Raw genomic sequence first — 12,324 nt, forward strand, 5'->3', positions numbered from 1 at the left:
CCTCCTCCACCCGCCGCCGCTCTTCCTTCTGCTCCTCTATGCGCCGCTGCCGCTGGTGCAGCAGGTGCTTGATGTGCGCCTCTGGGTCTCGCTGTTGCTGCTGCTGCAGCTGCTGCTGCTGCTTTAAAGCCTCAGAGTTGCTCTTGTTCTCCTGCTGGAGCCGGAGGAATTCCCGGCGGAGGGTCGACTCCCCCGGCACATTCATGATGGAGCTGGGTCAGGACCGCACACGGAAGATCGGGGTCAGAAGCCACCCTCATCCCTGGGAGCCCTAAATGGGCGCTTCACCCGACCAGGCCAGACGGTCTGCCTCTGGTCACTCCCGGGTGACCTGCCCTCCCTCTGCCCCCTTTCAGGCCCTGATTCCTTTAACATCCCAGCCTGCAGCCCTGAATCCCCCTCGCACACCTCTTGCTCATTCGTTCGTTCCATTCCATCTAGCACCCAGGGATTCCATCTTATGGGTCTACCTGTCTGTGCCCACCACCCCCAGACTGAGTCCCCAAGCCAAGGACCACTGTTGCCCCCGCAGACGGTAAGCGATGGTCCCCAACCTCCGCCTGCCAAGCCCACCTTGGCTCTCCTTCCTCTCCATGGCTGTCGTCTTCCTCTTCGCTGCCACTGTACTCGTATTCTGTCTCCTCTGCAGGGGGGAGATCACTGCTGTTTCTTCACCCAGTGCCCCAGACCCCACCCTGGGCTAGGGAAACCTTAGATGGGGATAACCAATAAGGTCTGTCTGGATGGCCACGCTCCTGGGTCCCCACCCGCCTCCTTGGAGCAACGGGGTGATGCTGGGTCGCAGGTTTGGGCCTGGACGCAGATGCGGGATTAGACCCCACGGTGGGCAGGATGTGGTGGGAGGTGTACATGCACTCACACATGCACGTGCTCAGCATGAGCCCTCAAGTGGAAGGCAGACTTAAATCAGGCGGTGACAGAGGAAAAAGCCCTCTGGGGTTGGAAGTTTGGGAAAGGAGATCTCTTTGGACAGGGAGAGCTGGGGCTGGAAGGGGGCCTGAAGGGGAGCCAGGAGGAGCCAGGGCTGGTGAAGAGGAGCAGGGGCTGTGTGTGTCCCAGACCCGCCACCTCCCTCTGCCCACTGACCTTTCTCGCCTCGTTTCTTCCGGGATCGGTCAATGTGGTCCTTGAGCTGGATGCGGACCTGCCGCTCGGTGGGCTGGTCACGGATGAACGGGAACTTGAGCAGCTGCTCCGTCGGTGGGCGGCTCAGGTAAGTCTTGATGAGACACGTGTCAATGAAGTCGATGAACTTCTTAGACCTGGAAACGATGGTGGCTCACACTGGGAGGGCCCCCTCGGAAGGGGGGAACCCACCCTGACTTCCCTCCTGTCTCCCCTGTATCCCAACACCAGGCTCCTGGCTCCCCAGCTGCAGTGCCGCCCCTGCCCGCCCGCCCCCTCTTCTCTGGTGCAGACCCAAGCCTGGATGCAGGGGGTGAGGTGGAGGCCTTGTCCGAGGGCCTCCTTCCTAGACGCCAACCCCGCAGAGACCTACCATTTCTTGGACTTGAGCCTGGGTGGCGGGTTCCGGGGGATGAGGAAGAGGGCTCGCATGGGGTGCATGTCACACAGAGCTGGCGCACGGAAGAGACGCAATCAGCCCCTCCTGCCCGGCCAAGAGCCTGCAGTCCTTCTTGCCACAGGCCTCCCGCGACCCACCTCCTCCCTATAGCTCTTTCTGGGCCCTCCCTTCTCTCCCAGCCTCTGCACTTACGGGGGGCTCCCTCTGCCATCTCGATGGCTGTGATTCCTAAAGACCAAATGTCACTCTGTGGAGGCAAGAGAAGAGGGACAGGTGAACGTTCCCGACCACTCTTCCTGGTCCACGCCCTTCCTGAGGCCCCTGTGCTCCAACCTGCGCTGTCCTCCAACTCCCCCAACCTTCCCATCCGTACTTTCCTGACCACAAAACGTTCCTCAACCTCTCACTGCTAACATGACCCTAGGTCGTCATTCTGCTCCCCAACCTGCTCAAGCTCCCCCTATTTTTCAATCCACCCACTGCCCCCACACCTCCTTCCTGCCCTTGGCTGCCTCCACGCGCCTACTCTCTGCTCCGTACCCTGTAATCGTAGGTGGCATCAGGGTTCTCATCGCAAGCAATGACCTCGGGGGCCATCCAGTAGGGGGTCCCGATGAAAGTGTTCCGCCTGCCCACAGTGCGGTCCAGCTGCGCGCTCACCCCGAAATCCACTGGGAGGACAGAGGGAGAGGCTGTGATGGAGCACCACGTCTGCTCCCTCGTCTGTGCTGGCGTCCGCGAGTCCTACCTGGCCACTCCCGGCCATCTCTTCACCCCATCAACATCCCAAAGACCCTGACTTAGTCTTCCTGCGTCTGGGGGAAAAACCAAGGTGAAAGGACCAAGGGACAGCATTCCAGGCGGAAGGAGCCAAACAATCCCATCTCCCCAGAGGGGCCTGCACAGCACCTGGGACCTAACAGGGAGCAGGAAAAACAAGTTCTCGGGTGATTTTCAGCAGAAGGAGAGGAGCAAACCTCCCAGCCCATGGGTAGTTGGACTTGAGCCACCGGAGGGAAGGAATAATGGGGCCCATTCCGTGCTGGAGGTCAGAGGGCGTCGGCATACCTAGCTTGACCTCGGCGTTCTCCGTCAGCAGCACATTCTGCCCCTTGATGTCTCGGTGGATCACCTTGTGGGCGTGGAGATGGGCCAGACCCTGGGGCAGTAGAGGGGGAAGAAGCCTTGGTGTTAGAGGACAAGGATGTGAGCCGAGGGGAGGGGGAGGCATCAGTCTGGGCTGGGCTGGGCTGAGGGAGCTGCCCCTCTCCACCCAGGGGCCCAAGTACAGGATGAACTTTGCGGGGCGCTTCCTCAGAGTGGTGGCCCTGGGGAATCCAGCTGCCGGGTTGCAGGTGGAGAAGGGGCGGTGCTGGGAAACAGGGGCCCATTTCCTTTGAGTGTTCTCCAAGGTTGGCCCTCAGCCTCCACCCGCACCGGCATCAGGCCCTCTGCCCCTCCAAGAGGGCACAGTTCCATCTCCTTCCCCGTGTGTGCAGGGAGGGTCCACGTCCAGGGAGACGCTCCACAGGGGCTGGCCCAGGAGGAGGAGGCGGGGAGGGCCCTGGCACTCACCCGGAGAATCTCCCTGCAGATGTAGGCGATACAGTCCTCCTTCAGGGCGTTCCCTTTCGTGTTCTTCACCAGGTCTGTCACAGAACCAGCACCACAGAACTCCATCACCAGCTATGGTCCCAGGGAGGCACCGGAAGGAAAAGCATCTGTCAGGCAAGGCCTCCTTCCCCTGCCAGGCCCCTGGAGGAGGACTGGAGTCCTTGGGGCCAGAACTGGTATGAGCTGGAGAGCAGGGGCCGTGAGACCCCTCATAAAGGCTACAGAACTTGCTGAGATTAGGGAAGAAAGGGGAAGGGAACACATCTGGGAAAGACAAGGTAGGTGGGCTGAGGGAGATGGTCTGGGTCCTGAGTAGTAGCCCAAGGAATCCCTAAAATTGTAGACAAAATGATGTGGGTTTGTGCATTTTCCTTGGGGAAGGGTCCGAAGCTTTCATCAGATCCTCCTGGGATCCATAAACCCCAAACGGTTAAGAACCACTCCTCTGGAGCAGGGGTCGGCAGTCTATGGCCAGGAAGCTAAGCGTGGTTTTTACATTTTTAAATGGTTGGAATAAAAAAAAAAAATCAAAGAAAGGGGACTTCCCTGGTGGTCCAGTGGTTAACATTCCATGCTTCTACTGCAGGAGGCGTGAGTCTGATCCCTGGTCAGGGAACTAAGATCCCACATGCCATGGCCAAAAAAATTTTTTTAATTTTTAAAAATATCAAAGGAAGAATCAGATGAAATTCAAACCTTAGTGTCTTACATAAAGATCTCTGGGAATCCAGTGACACTCGTATTCCCATGCATGCATTATCTATGGCTGAGGTGAACAGTTGTGGGAAACTTTATGACCCACAGAGCCCCAGATATTTACTAGCTGGCCCTTCACAGAAAAAGTTGGCCAATCCCCGACCAAGAGAGAAGAAAGACGCTAAGAGTCAAAAGTCCCCAGGTCTGCTAGAGACAAAACAGTGCATGGGGCTACCAAAGAACTGCAGGAGGGAACCTGGGAGACTTCGGCAGAAACTCCGCAAACAGGCAGGGCCGAGGCAGGGAGATGAGAAGAGCTCCCGGCTGGTCTCCTCTAGGGACCCAGAGGCAGCGGCCAAAAAAGTCCCAGGGGATCAGTATGCCTGTCCAAATGTTTTCACTGTACATTTTCTAAAAGCCGCATCTAATGCAAAAAAAAAAATGTTGGCTGGGATACATACATTTGTGTGCACACTAGAGGTGATTTGCATACGGCCCGCATCTGGGGCCTCCAACTCCCACAGCAGAGCACAGGGGGAGGAGGGGAGGATGGTGTCCATCAGGTCCACAGCGGGGCACCTGGTCACTAGCGCTCAGCTTCTAGCCCTCAATGATCACCCACTACACACTACCTGACGTGTTACTCACCTTTCTGTGTGTGTGTGTGTGTGTCTGTCTCCCCCAAAAAAAGACTAAGTGCCTTGGAGGCAGGGACCACGACTCATGACTATCTGTGCAGGGTACATAGAGGGTGCTCAATAAGTACTTGTCTGGCAACTGCTGGGAGGGGGGACCTGGCATGAGCTCCAGCCCCCCAGCCATGGCTGTGCTCCCTTCTGCCCTCTCCTCTGTGCTGGGCTGAGCACCAGAAAGGGTGAGGCTGGGGAATCAGCTGGCACCAGTGCCCAGGCTAGGGAGGGCGACAACTCTTAGGAATGTTCTTGGCCAGGAGAGAATTTGGGGGAGGCCCAAAAGAGCTACAGCAAGCTGTGGCTGAGTAATCGTCCACAAAGTCTTGTGCACTGCCAGGAGGGGTTCGGGTCTTGCCAACACCCACAAATATTTTGATGTGTTGCTTTCCCAGGAGCTGTGCACAAAGGCGGGAGAATGGACGGACTAACTGGGGGAGGGGCAGGTGGGCAGGCCAGGGACGCGTCTCACCCAGAGCTGGTCGTCGTTCCCAGGGGGGCTCTTCTTGATGAAGGCCCCGTAGTAGGTGGCGATGTTGCGGTGGTGAGAGTATTTTTTCAACATGTTGATCTCCTGCTTGATCTCTTCCTCCTCATCCTAGGTGAATCCGGGGAGGTGAGCCCTGAGAGTCCCTCCCAGCCCCCTTCTCAATGCTCTGACCCTCCCTCTGCCCCACACAGCTCCCTACCTCCGTGACATCCATGACCTTGATGGCAGCCAGCTGCCCGGTCTTGACATGCCGACCCTGCAGGACAGAGAGCCAGGCATGGAGGGATCAGGGTCTATGCTCAGGAAGGGCTTAATATGGGAGAGGCCACAACTTTTGGCTGTCTTCTGTCTTACAAAGTGCCCCTCACGGTGGCTAGACACCTCAGTTTATGGGTTGGTCATAGACAGAGGGCTACAGGAAAACCACCGAGGCTGGATTCCAAGTGCTACGCTGGATAAAGATGCAGGGTCTCCTCCCCTGAAATGCTCAAGAGGGATGAGTGAGAGACCCTTGTGCTCTGCTCCAGGCACTCTGGCTTAGACGTCCCAGTTTGAAAGTTAGAATGGGGAGTAAAAGATACCTCTCCATCCTCAGACGGAGCTGGAGGGAGCTGGGGGACGAGGCTGGGAGGGCTTTGCCTCTCCAGCATCTTCTATGCAAGACAAACTGCCTGGGTGCTTTCCTGATCCATCCCCTCTGGTCAGGAGGCCTTTCCCAGAATCACCACCCCCACAAGGCTTTTTATTATTGTCCACAGGAAAGAATAGAGCTGAGATTTTAGGGAACTCGGAGAAACACAGAAGGGCTGACTGACATGTCAATGCCATCACCAGTGCTAATGGGAAGAGACTTCTTCTAGAGTGTGTCCCTGCCATCCCCCCCGCCGCCCCCCATCCTTCCGAAATTCCTAGCAGGAGCCATCTCAGGCTTGGGTATGAAAGTCCAAGGCTTCCTGGGAAAGAGTGGGGTGGGGGTATTGCCAGCCATGGATTATTTTTATCCTCAGCAGTCTTTCACGACCCCAAGCCCAGAGAAGCAGTAGAACACAGAGCTGCTATTTCCATGGCAACAACTAGGCAAGAGACAGGGGGATGGGGGGGCACCTGCTTCCCAAAGCTTACAGGGAAGAAGGGTAAGAGACAGGCAGGTGGTCCCAGTGACCCAGGAAACGCAGGCCCTTGAGACGCAGAGGAGACTCGTGAAAAGACCGAGCATTGTATCTGGAGACAAGGCAGCCAGGTACGTGCTCTGGGGCAGCACCTGCCCTGAACATCTCTCTGCTGCAACTGCCTCCCCCAGTCAAGTGTGACCAGTGGTCAGACCACGTGAAAGGGCTGGGCTGGCCAGGCTAAAAGCCACAATCAGTGGTCAAGGAAATGCCACTTCTGTGGGGGGAGAGGCGGCCTCAAAAGCAGAGGGCCTGAGCTCGGGCTCCAGCCCCGCAGCAGGCCACTCAGGGGAGCTCAAGAAAGCTGTTTCCCCTCTGCAGGTTACCCACTAGGTCCCACCAACCCAGGAGAAGCCAAAACTGCACCTCTGAGCGACACACACGTCCCCAGACCCCTCCCCCCCGCTCCGTGTCCCTGTCCATACCCCACCCAGCTCCAGACTTCCTGCCACACCCAGGACTAGTTCTAAACTCAGACAGAGCCCAGCCAAAACACCCCACTTCTTGCTGCTTCCTTCCCTCGTGACGTTTATCCCTCTCCTCTCCCTCCCTCCCTGGCCTTCCCCCGCCCTTTGCCAGGGCCCCCCGCCCCCCTCAAATCTCCAGGCTGGGGCCCACTCCAGAGGAGGCCCATGGGGGTGGGCCCCGCTGCTGCACACAGAGCCTCACCTTGTACACCTGCCCGTAGGTTCCATTGCCGACCACCTCCACCAGCTCAAAGATTCCAGCAGGGTCCTGGGGGGGGAGGGGAGGGAGGAAGAGTAAGGCGCCAGCACCTCAGAACAGGGCCATGTAGCGAGAAACACGGAAGAGCTATTCAACCCGGAGACGAGGGTGAACACGACTATGTGGGGCTGCAGGGGGGCCTGGCAGCCAGGTGCCCTCTTCCTGGGCTGGGCCAGAGTTCATGTTCTAGGGGAAAAGTCAGAAGGAGGGGAGAGAAAACGGAAGTCAGAGCCCCTCTGGCTATCCAGACATGCTGCTGCTTCCACACTCGGTGACAAACTGAGAGCCTGTGGCCTTGTCTGCACCACAGGGATACCTGAGTAACCCACCTCTGGGCTGGGGTCAACTTCAAACGAGGCGATGCCCATAAAATGCTTAAGACGGTGCCTGGCACAAGCTATTTCATTTTAGTTTTTATTATTTAGTTAGTTAGTTAGTTAGTTTTGGCTGCGTTGGGTCTTCCTTGCTGCACATGGGCTTTCTCTAGTGCGGTGAGCAGGGGCTACTCTTCCTTGTGGTGCACGGGCTTCTCAGTGTTGTGGCTTCTCTTGTTGTGGAGTACAGGCTCTAGGCACCCGGGCTCAGCAGTTGTGGCTTGTGGGCTCTAGAGCGCAGGCTCAGTAGTTGTGGCGCACGGGCTTAGTTGCTCCGCGGCATGTGGGATCTTCCCGGACCAGGGCTCGAACCCGTGTCCCCTGCATTGGCAGGTGGATTCTTAACCACTGCGCCACCAGGGAGGACCCTCTGCTTCTTAATAGCAGCACAATCTTCACCAAAGTCCACCTCTGCAGCCTCTTCTTCTCCCTCCCTTCCTTCTCCACCTCACACTCACCCTGTCCTTTCTCCCTTCAAGATGCCCGTTTGTCTCCTCCTCTCCACTCCTGAAGGTGCCACCCCAGACCCATCCCTTCACTCCTCCTCTCCGGAGCGCCCGCCTCGCCATCCTGCCTTCTGCTGCTGCTGCCAGAAACAGCACTTTCCTGATCTTACTCCTCTGCCCAGAACGGGCATGGCCCCCCGCTGCTCACGGAAGGGAATCCCAGCACCTAAGCCGGGTATTTGAAGTTGCCCCATCATTAACCAACCGATAAATATTGCCTGAGTGTCTATATCGGCCCTGCACTGGGCTGGGCCCTAATCAGGGGAGACTTGTCAGGTGACTTTACCTTCTTTCATTTACCCACTAAATATTTATTGTGCCCTGACTGCGTCACAAGTCCTCAATTAGGCACAATGGGGGTCTCAATGGTATATGAGAACCATGGATGGTCCCTCAAGGGCCTTATGATTTTACAGACAGGCCAAGCACCCCAACATGGACATGTTGCGGTTTATGATTACACGCCATGAGAGAAATCGACGGCACTCAAGTCTGGAGTAGAGGCAAGAGCGCTGGAGAGTGACTTTCTAGCGGGAACGGAGCTGTGTGTCTCCGAGCAAGGATTTAACTGTCTGGGGCCTCATCTTCCTCACACAACTGAGAGGAAGCTGGACTGGATAAGAAGTCTGCTCTACAGTTTCTGGGGACAGAATTAAATTCAGAGTGGGAAATCTCAGGCAGGCTCCCTGGAAGAGGTGGTATCTGAGTGGTGACAAGAACTGAAGAGTGGGGAAGGCCAGGCCCTGCTAAGGGACAGTAGTTTGGGTTTGGATGTTGAGTGTGAGATGTTAGGGGATGCACAGAAGTAAATGTCTAACAGGCAGCTAGAAACAAGGGTCTGGAGATAAAGATTTAGAGGACGTTCGTGAGTGTGAGACATGGTATCCAGGGTGAGTGCACAGGGAAAGAGGACTAGAAGGGCCAAGGCCAGCCTCTGAGGAAGGGCCACGTGCTGCACACTGGCGAACAGAACAGACACCGGAGGGGAGGCGGTCAAAGAGGACTGAGAGAAGTGCCACTGGCCTTAGCACTGGGGGAGCCACTGGGCATCCCTGTGGAAACTGCAGCTGTGAGAGCAGAAGGCAGACAGCGGGGGCTGGGGAGGCAGGGTGATGAGGAAGTGAAGGCTCTGGGTGCAGCACCCTCTCTGGAGAAGTCTTACTTTGAGAGGAAGGGGGAAAAGCAGAGGAGGCAGCAGGTCAGACACCAGGGTTTGCAAAATAGGGAAGATCTCTCACGCTTATGGAAGGGAAGAAGCCAAAAGGAGGAGACTGATGATGCCTGACGAACTGATTTTTTAAATGATATACACGTGTGCATATGTATGTGTTAGTATGTAAACTGTATCTTCCACTGGATTACAGCAATGATGAAATACAACAGTGCCTATTTCTCCCTGACGCACATACCCAAGGATTCAGAATGCCCAGAAATGAGTAATACCACAGTTCAAATACGATTTATGCCATTGATCTGGCTTTAAATGTGGGCCCTTCCAATATCTGCCTGTCCTTGTGCCTGGCCACCCTCTTCGATGATGATCTAGAAGAGGCACCCCCAGAGGGAGGTGCTCTGCTCCTGGGAAGCCACCAGGCGGTCCTGGTCGCCTCTGCACACAGGCACAGCTCTGTAGCGATGTCACTGTGGGCCTTCTCCAGCTCTTTCCCTTGGCGCTCAGACTCTGTTCTCAGGACCCTGCTTCCTGTCCAGCCAGCTGCTGGGAGGTGGAAAGGGATGGGGACAAGGGTGCGGGTAACTAACGAAGGAGGGAGAGAGAAGGACAGGAAGAGAGGAGACGTGAAGGGACACTGGTCCCTGCCTGAGATTCCCACTCTGAATTTAATTCTGTCCCCTGAAACTGCAGAGCAGACTTTTTATCCAGTCCAGCTTCCTCTCAGTTGTGTGAGGAAAATGAGGCCCCAGACAGTTAAGGACAGGAAGAGATGAGACGTGAAGGGACACTGGTCTGTTGAGGTCAAAGAGGAAGGAAGATGGGGGAACTCCGTGAAGACCCAATGACCTTGACTTAAATGATTATGTCGGAGGGAAGATCTTCTGCTAAGTAGGAGTGTGGGACTTGAGGAATGAGGTGGAAAAGCTTGGAACAGATGCTACACAGGGCCCTTTAGGATATGTAAGAATCCTAGGATCCTACTCCAGAGATTCTGAGTTAGCACCGTAGGTCTGGCGTGAGAAGCAGGAATTTGTATGTTTAACAGATCCCCTGGGTGATTCCAAGGCAGAGGGTCAATGGACCCATTCAGAGAGACCGAGCTGCTTTAGGGAGTTAATAACAGGTGAATGGAAGGTACAGGACTGTCGGTGAGCAGCAGAGATCTGAGTGGAGTCACAGTGCTGGAGTGCTACAGCTCTCCTACAACAGCTCTGTGGCAGCTCCGTCTGCACTGACTCAACTCATGCCCCTTTTTCCCTATGTTCATGTGGCCGACCCTCCCTAAAAATGACCTCTCTTGTCAGCCAAGCCAAATCCCAAGGTTTTTGTTTGTTTTTTGGTTTTTTTTTTCAAGAAATCTTCTCTAGCCACTCTAGCCCACCACAAGCTATCCAACCCATGAATTTCAACCTCAATTTCACATATTAATCCCATCCATTAGACTGATCAACGAGTTCAGCAAGGTTGCAGGATGCGAGAACAACATATGAAAACCAATTCTATATCTATAAACTATAATGAATGAACTTCCAAAAAGGAAATTAAGAAAACAATTCCAGTTATTTACAATAGCGTCAGAAAGAATAAATCGAACCAAAGAAGTATGAAACATGTACACTGAAAACTATAAAACACTGTTCAAAGAAATTAAAGAAGCCCTAAGTAAATGGAAAGCTATCCCGTATTTATGGATCAGAAGACTTAGTATTGTTAAGACCTACACATTCAGTGCACTTCTATCAAAATCCCAGCTGTTTTTTTTTTTTTTTTTGCAGAAATTGACAAGCTTATCCTAAAAATCATATGGAAATGCAAGGGATCCAAAAGAGACAAGAAATCTTGAAAAGGAAGAATGAAGTTAAAGGACTCACACTTCTCAACTTAAAAACTTACTATAAAGCTACAGAAATCGGCCTTCCCTGGTGGAACAGTGGATAAGACTCCAAGGTCCCAATGCAGCCCTGGGTTCGATCCCTGGTCAGGGAACTAGATCCCACATGTATGCTGCAACTAAGAATTCGCATGCCACAACTAAGGAACCCGCCTGCCGCAACTAAGACCTGGAGCAACCAGATAAATAAATAAATATTAAAAAAGAAAGATATCTTTGGGCTTCCCTGGTGGCGCAGTGGTTGAGAGCCCGCCTGCTGATGCAGGCGACACGAAAAGAGAGAGACAGTGATACTGGCATAATGACAGACATATAGATCAATGGACTGGAATTGAGAATCGAAAAATAAACTCTTAAATTTGTGGTCAATTGACTTTCAACAAGAGTACCAAGACCGGGACTTCCCTAGTGGCGCAGTGGTTAAGGATCCGCCTGCCAGTGCAGGGGACACGGGTTTGAGTCCTGGTCCAGGAAGATCCCACATGCCGCAAAGCAGCTAAGCCCGTGCGCCAAAACTACTGAGCCTGCGCTCTAGAGCCCACAAGCCTCAACTACTGAGCCCGCGCGCCTAGAGCCCATGCTCCTCAACAAGAGAAGCCACCGCAATGAGAAGCCTTTGCACTGCAACGGAGAGTAGCCCATGCCTGCCGCAACTAGAGAAAGCCCGCACACAGCAACGAAGACCCAACGCAGCCAAAAATAAATAAATTTATTAAACAAACAAAAAAAAGAGTACCAAGACCATTCAATAGTCTTTTCAACAAATGGTGCTGGGACAACTGGATATCCATATTTAAAAGAATGAATTTGGACCCGTATCTCATACCATACACAAAAAATTAACCCAAATTGGATCACCTAAAAAGGTAAGAGCTAAAACAACAAAAAAGTCAAAAGAAAACACAGGAGTAAATCTTCGTAATCTTGGATCAGGGAATGGTTTCTTACATATGACACCAAAAGCACAAGTAACAACAACAAAAAAAAGGTGAATTGGACTTCATCAAAATCTAAAACCTTTGTGTTTCAAAGAATAGCATCAAGAAAGTGAAAAGACAACCCACAGAATAGGAGAAAACATTTGCAAATCATGTATCAGCGATAAGGGACTTGTGTCTAGATAAAAGTCATATCTGATAAGGGACTTGTATCCAGAATATTAAAAGAAACTCAAGAATAAAATAACTCAACAATAAAAAAGAGAAATAACCCAACTTAAAAATGGGCAAAGGATCTGAATAGACATTTCTCCAAGAAGATATACAGTAGCCAATAAGCACATGAAAAGATGTTCTACGTGAGTCACTGAGGAAATGGGAACCAAAACCACAAGACACCACTTCACACCCACAAAGGTAGCTATAATCAAAATGATGGATAATAACAAGCACTGACGAGGATCTGGAGAACCTGGAACCCTCATACATTGCTGGTGGGAATGTAAAATTG

At 53.5% G+C, this 12,324-nt stretch overlaps 1 protein-coding gene across 1 annotated transcript in view; it reads right to left on the reverse strand.

The window, feature by feature from the left end:
* Positions 1-12,324, reverse strand: part of MINK1 (misshapen like kinase 1) — a 47,181-nt gene that overhangs the window by 9,536 nt on the left and 25,321 nt on the right. The window contains exons 2-12 of the mRNA XM_024736204.1: positions 6,874-6,939; positions 5,235-5,291; positions 5,018-5,143; positions 3,122-3,232; positions 2,615-2,705; positions 2,087-2,217; positions 1,739-1,793; positions 1,520-1,598; positions 1,108-1,283; positions 574-643; positions 2-212 (exon numbers count right to left, since the gene is read on the reverse strand). Of these exons, the coding sequence (XP_024591972.1) occupies positions 2-212; positions 574-643; positions 1,108-1,283; positions 1,520-1,598; positions 1,739-1,793; positions 2,087-2,217; positions 2,615-2,705; positions 3,122-3,232; positions 5,018-5,143; positions 5,235-5,291; positions 6,874-6,939 (1,173 nt within the window). The remainder of the gene's footprint in view (position 1; positions 213-573; positions 644-1,107; positions 1,284-1,519; positions 1,599-1,738; positions 1,794-2,086; positions 2,218-2,614; positions 2,706-3,121; positions 3,233-5,017; positions 5,144-5,234; positions 5,292-6,873; positions 6,940-12,324) is intronic.

The sequence above is a fragment of the Neophocaena asiaeorientalis genome, unplaced genomic scaffold (assembly GCF_003031525.2).
Source record: "Neophocaena asiaeorientalis asiaeorientalis breed wild unplaced genomic scaffold, Neophocaena_asiaeorientalis_V1.1 scaffold129, whole genome shotgun sequence".
NCBI lineage: Eukaryota > Metazoa > Chordata > Mammalia > Artiodactyla > Phocoenidae > Neophocaena > Neophocaena asiaeorientalis.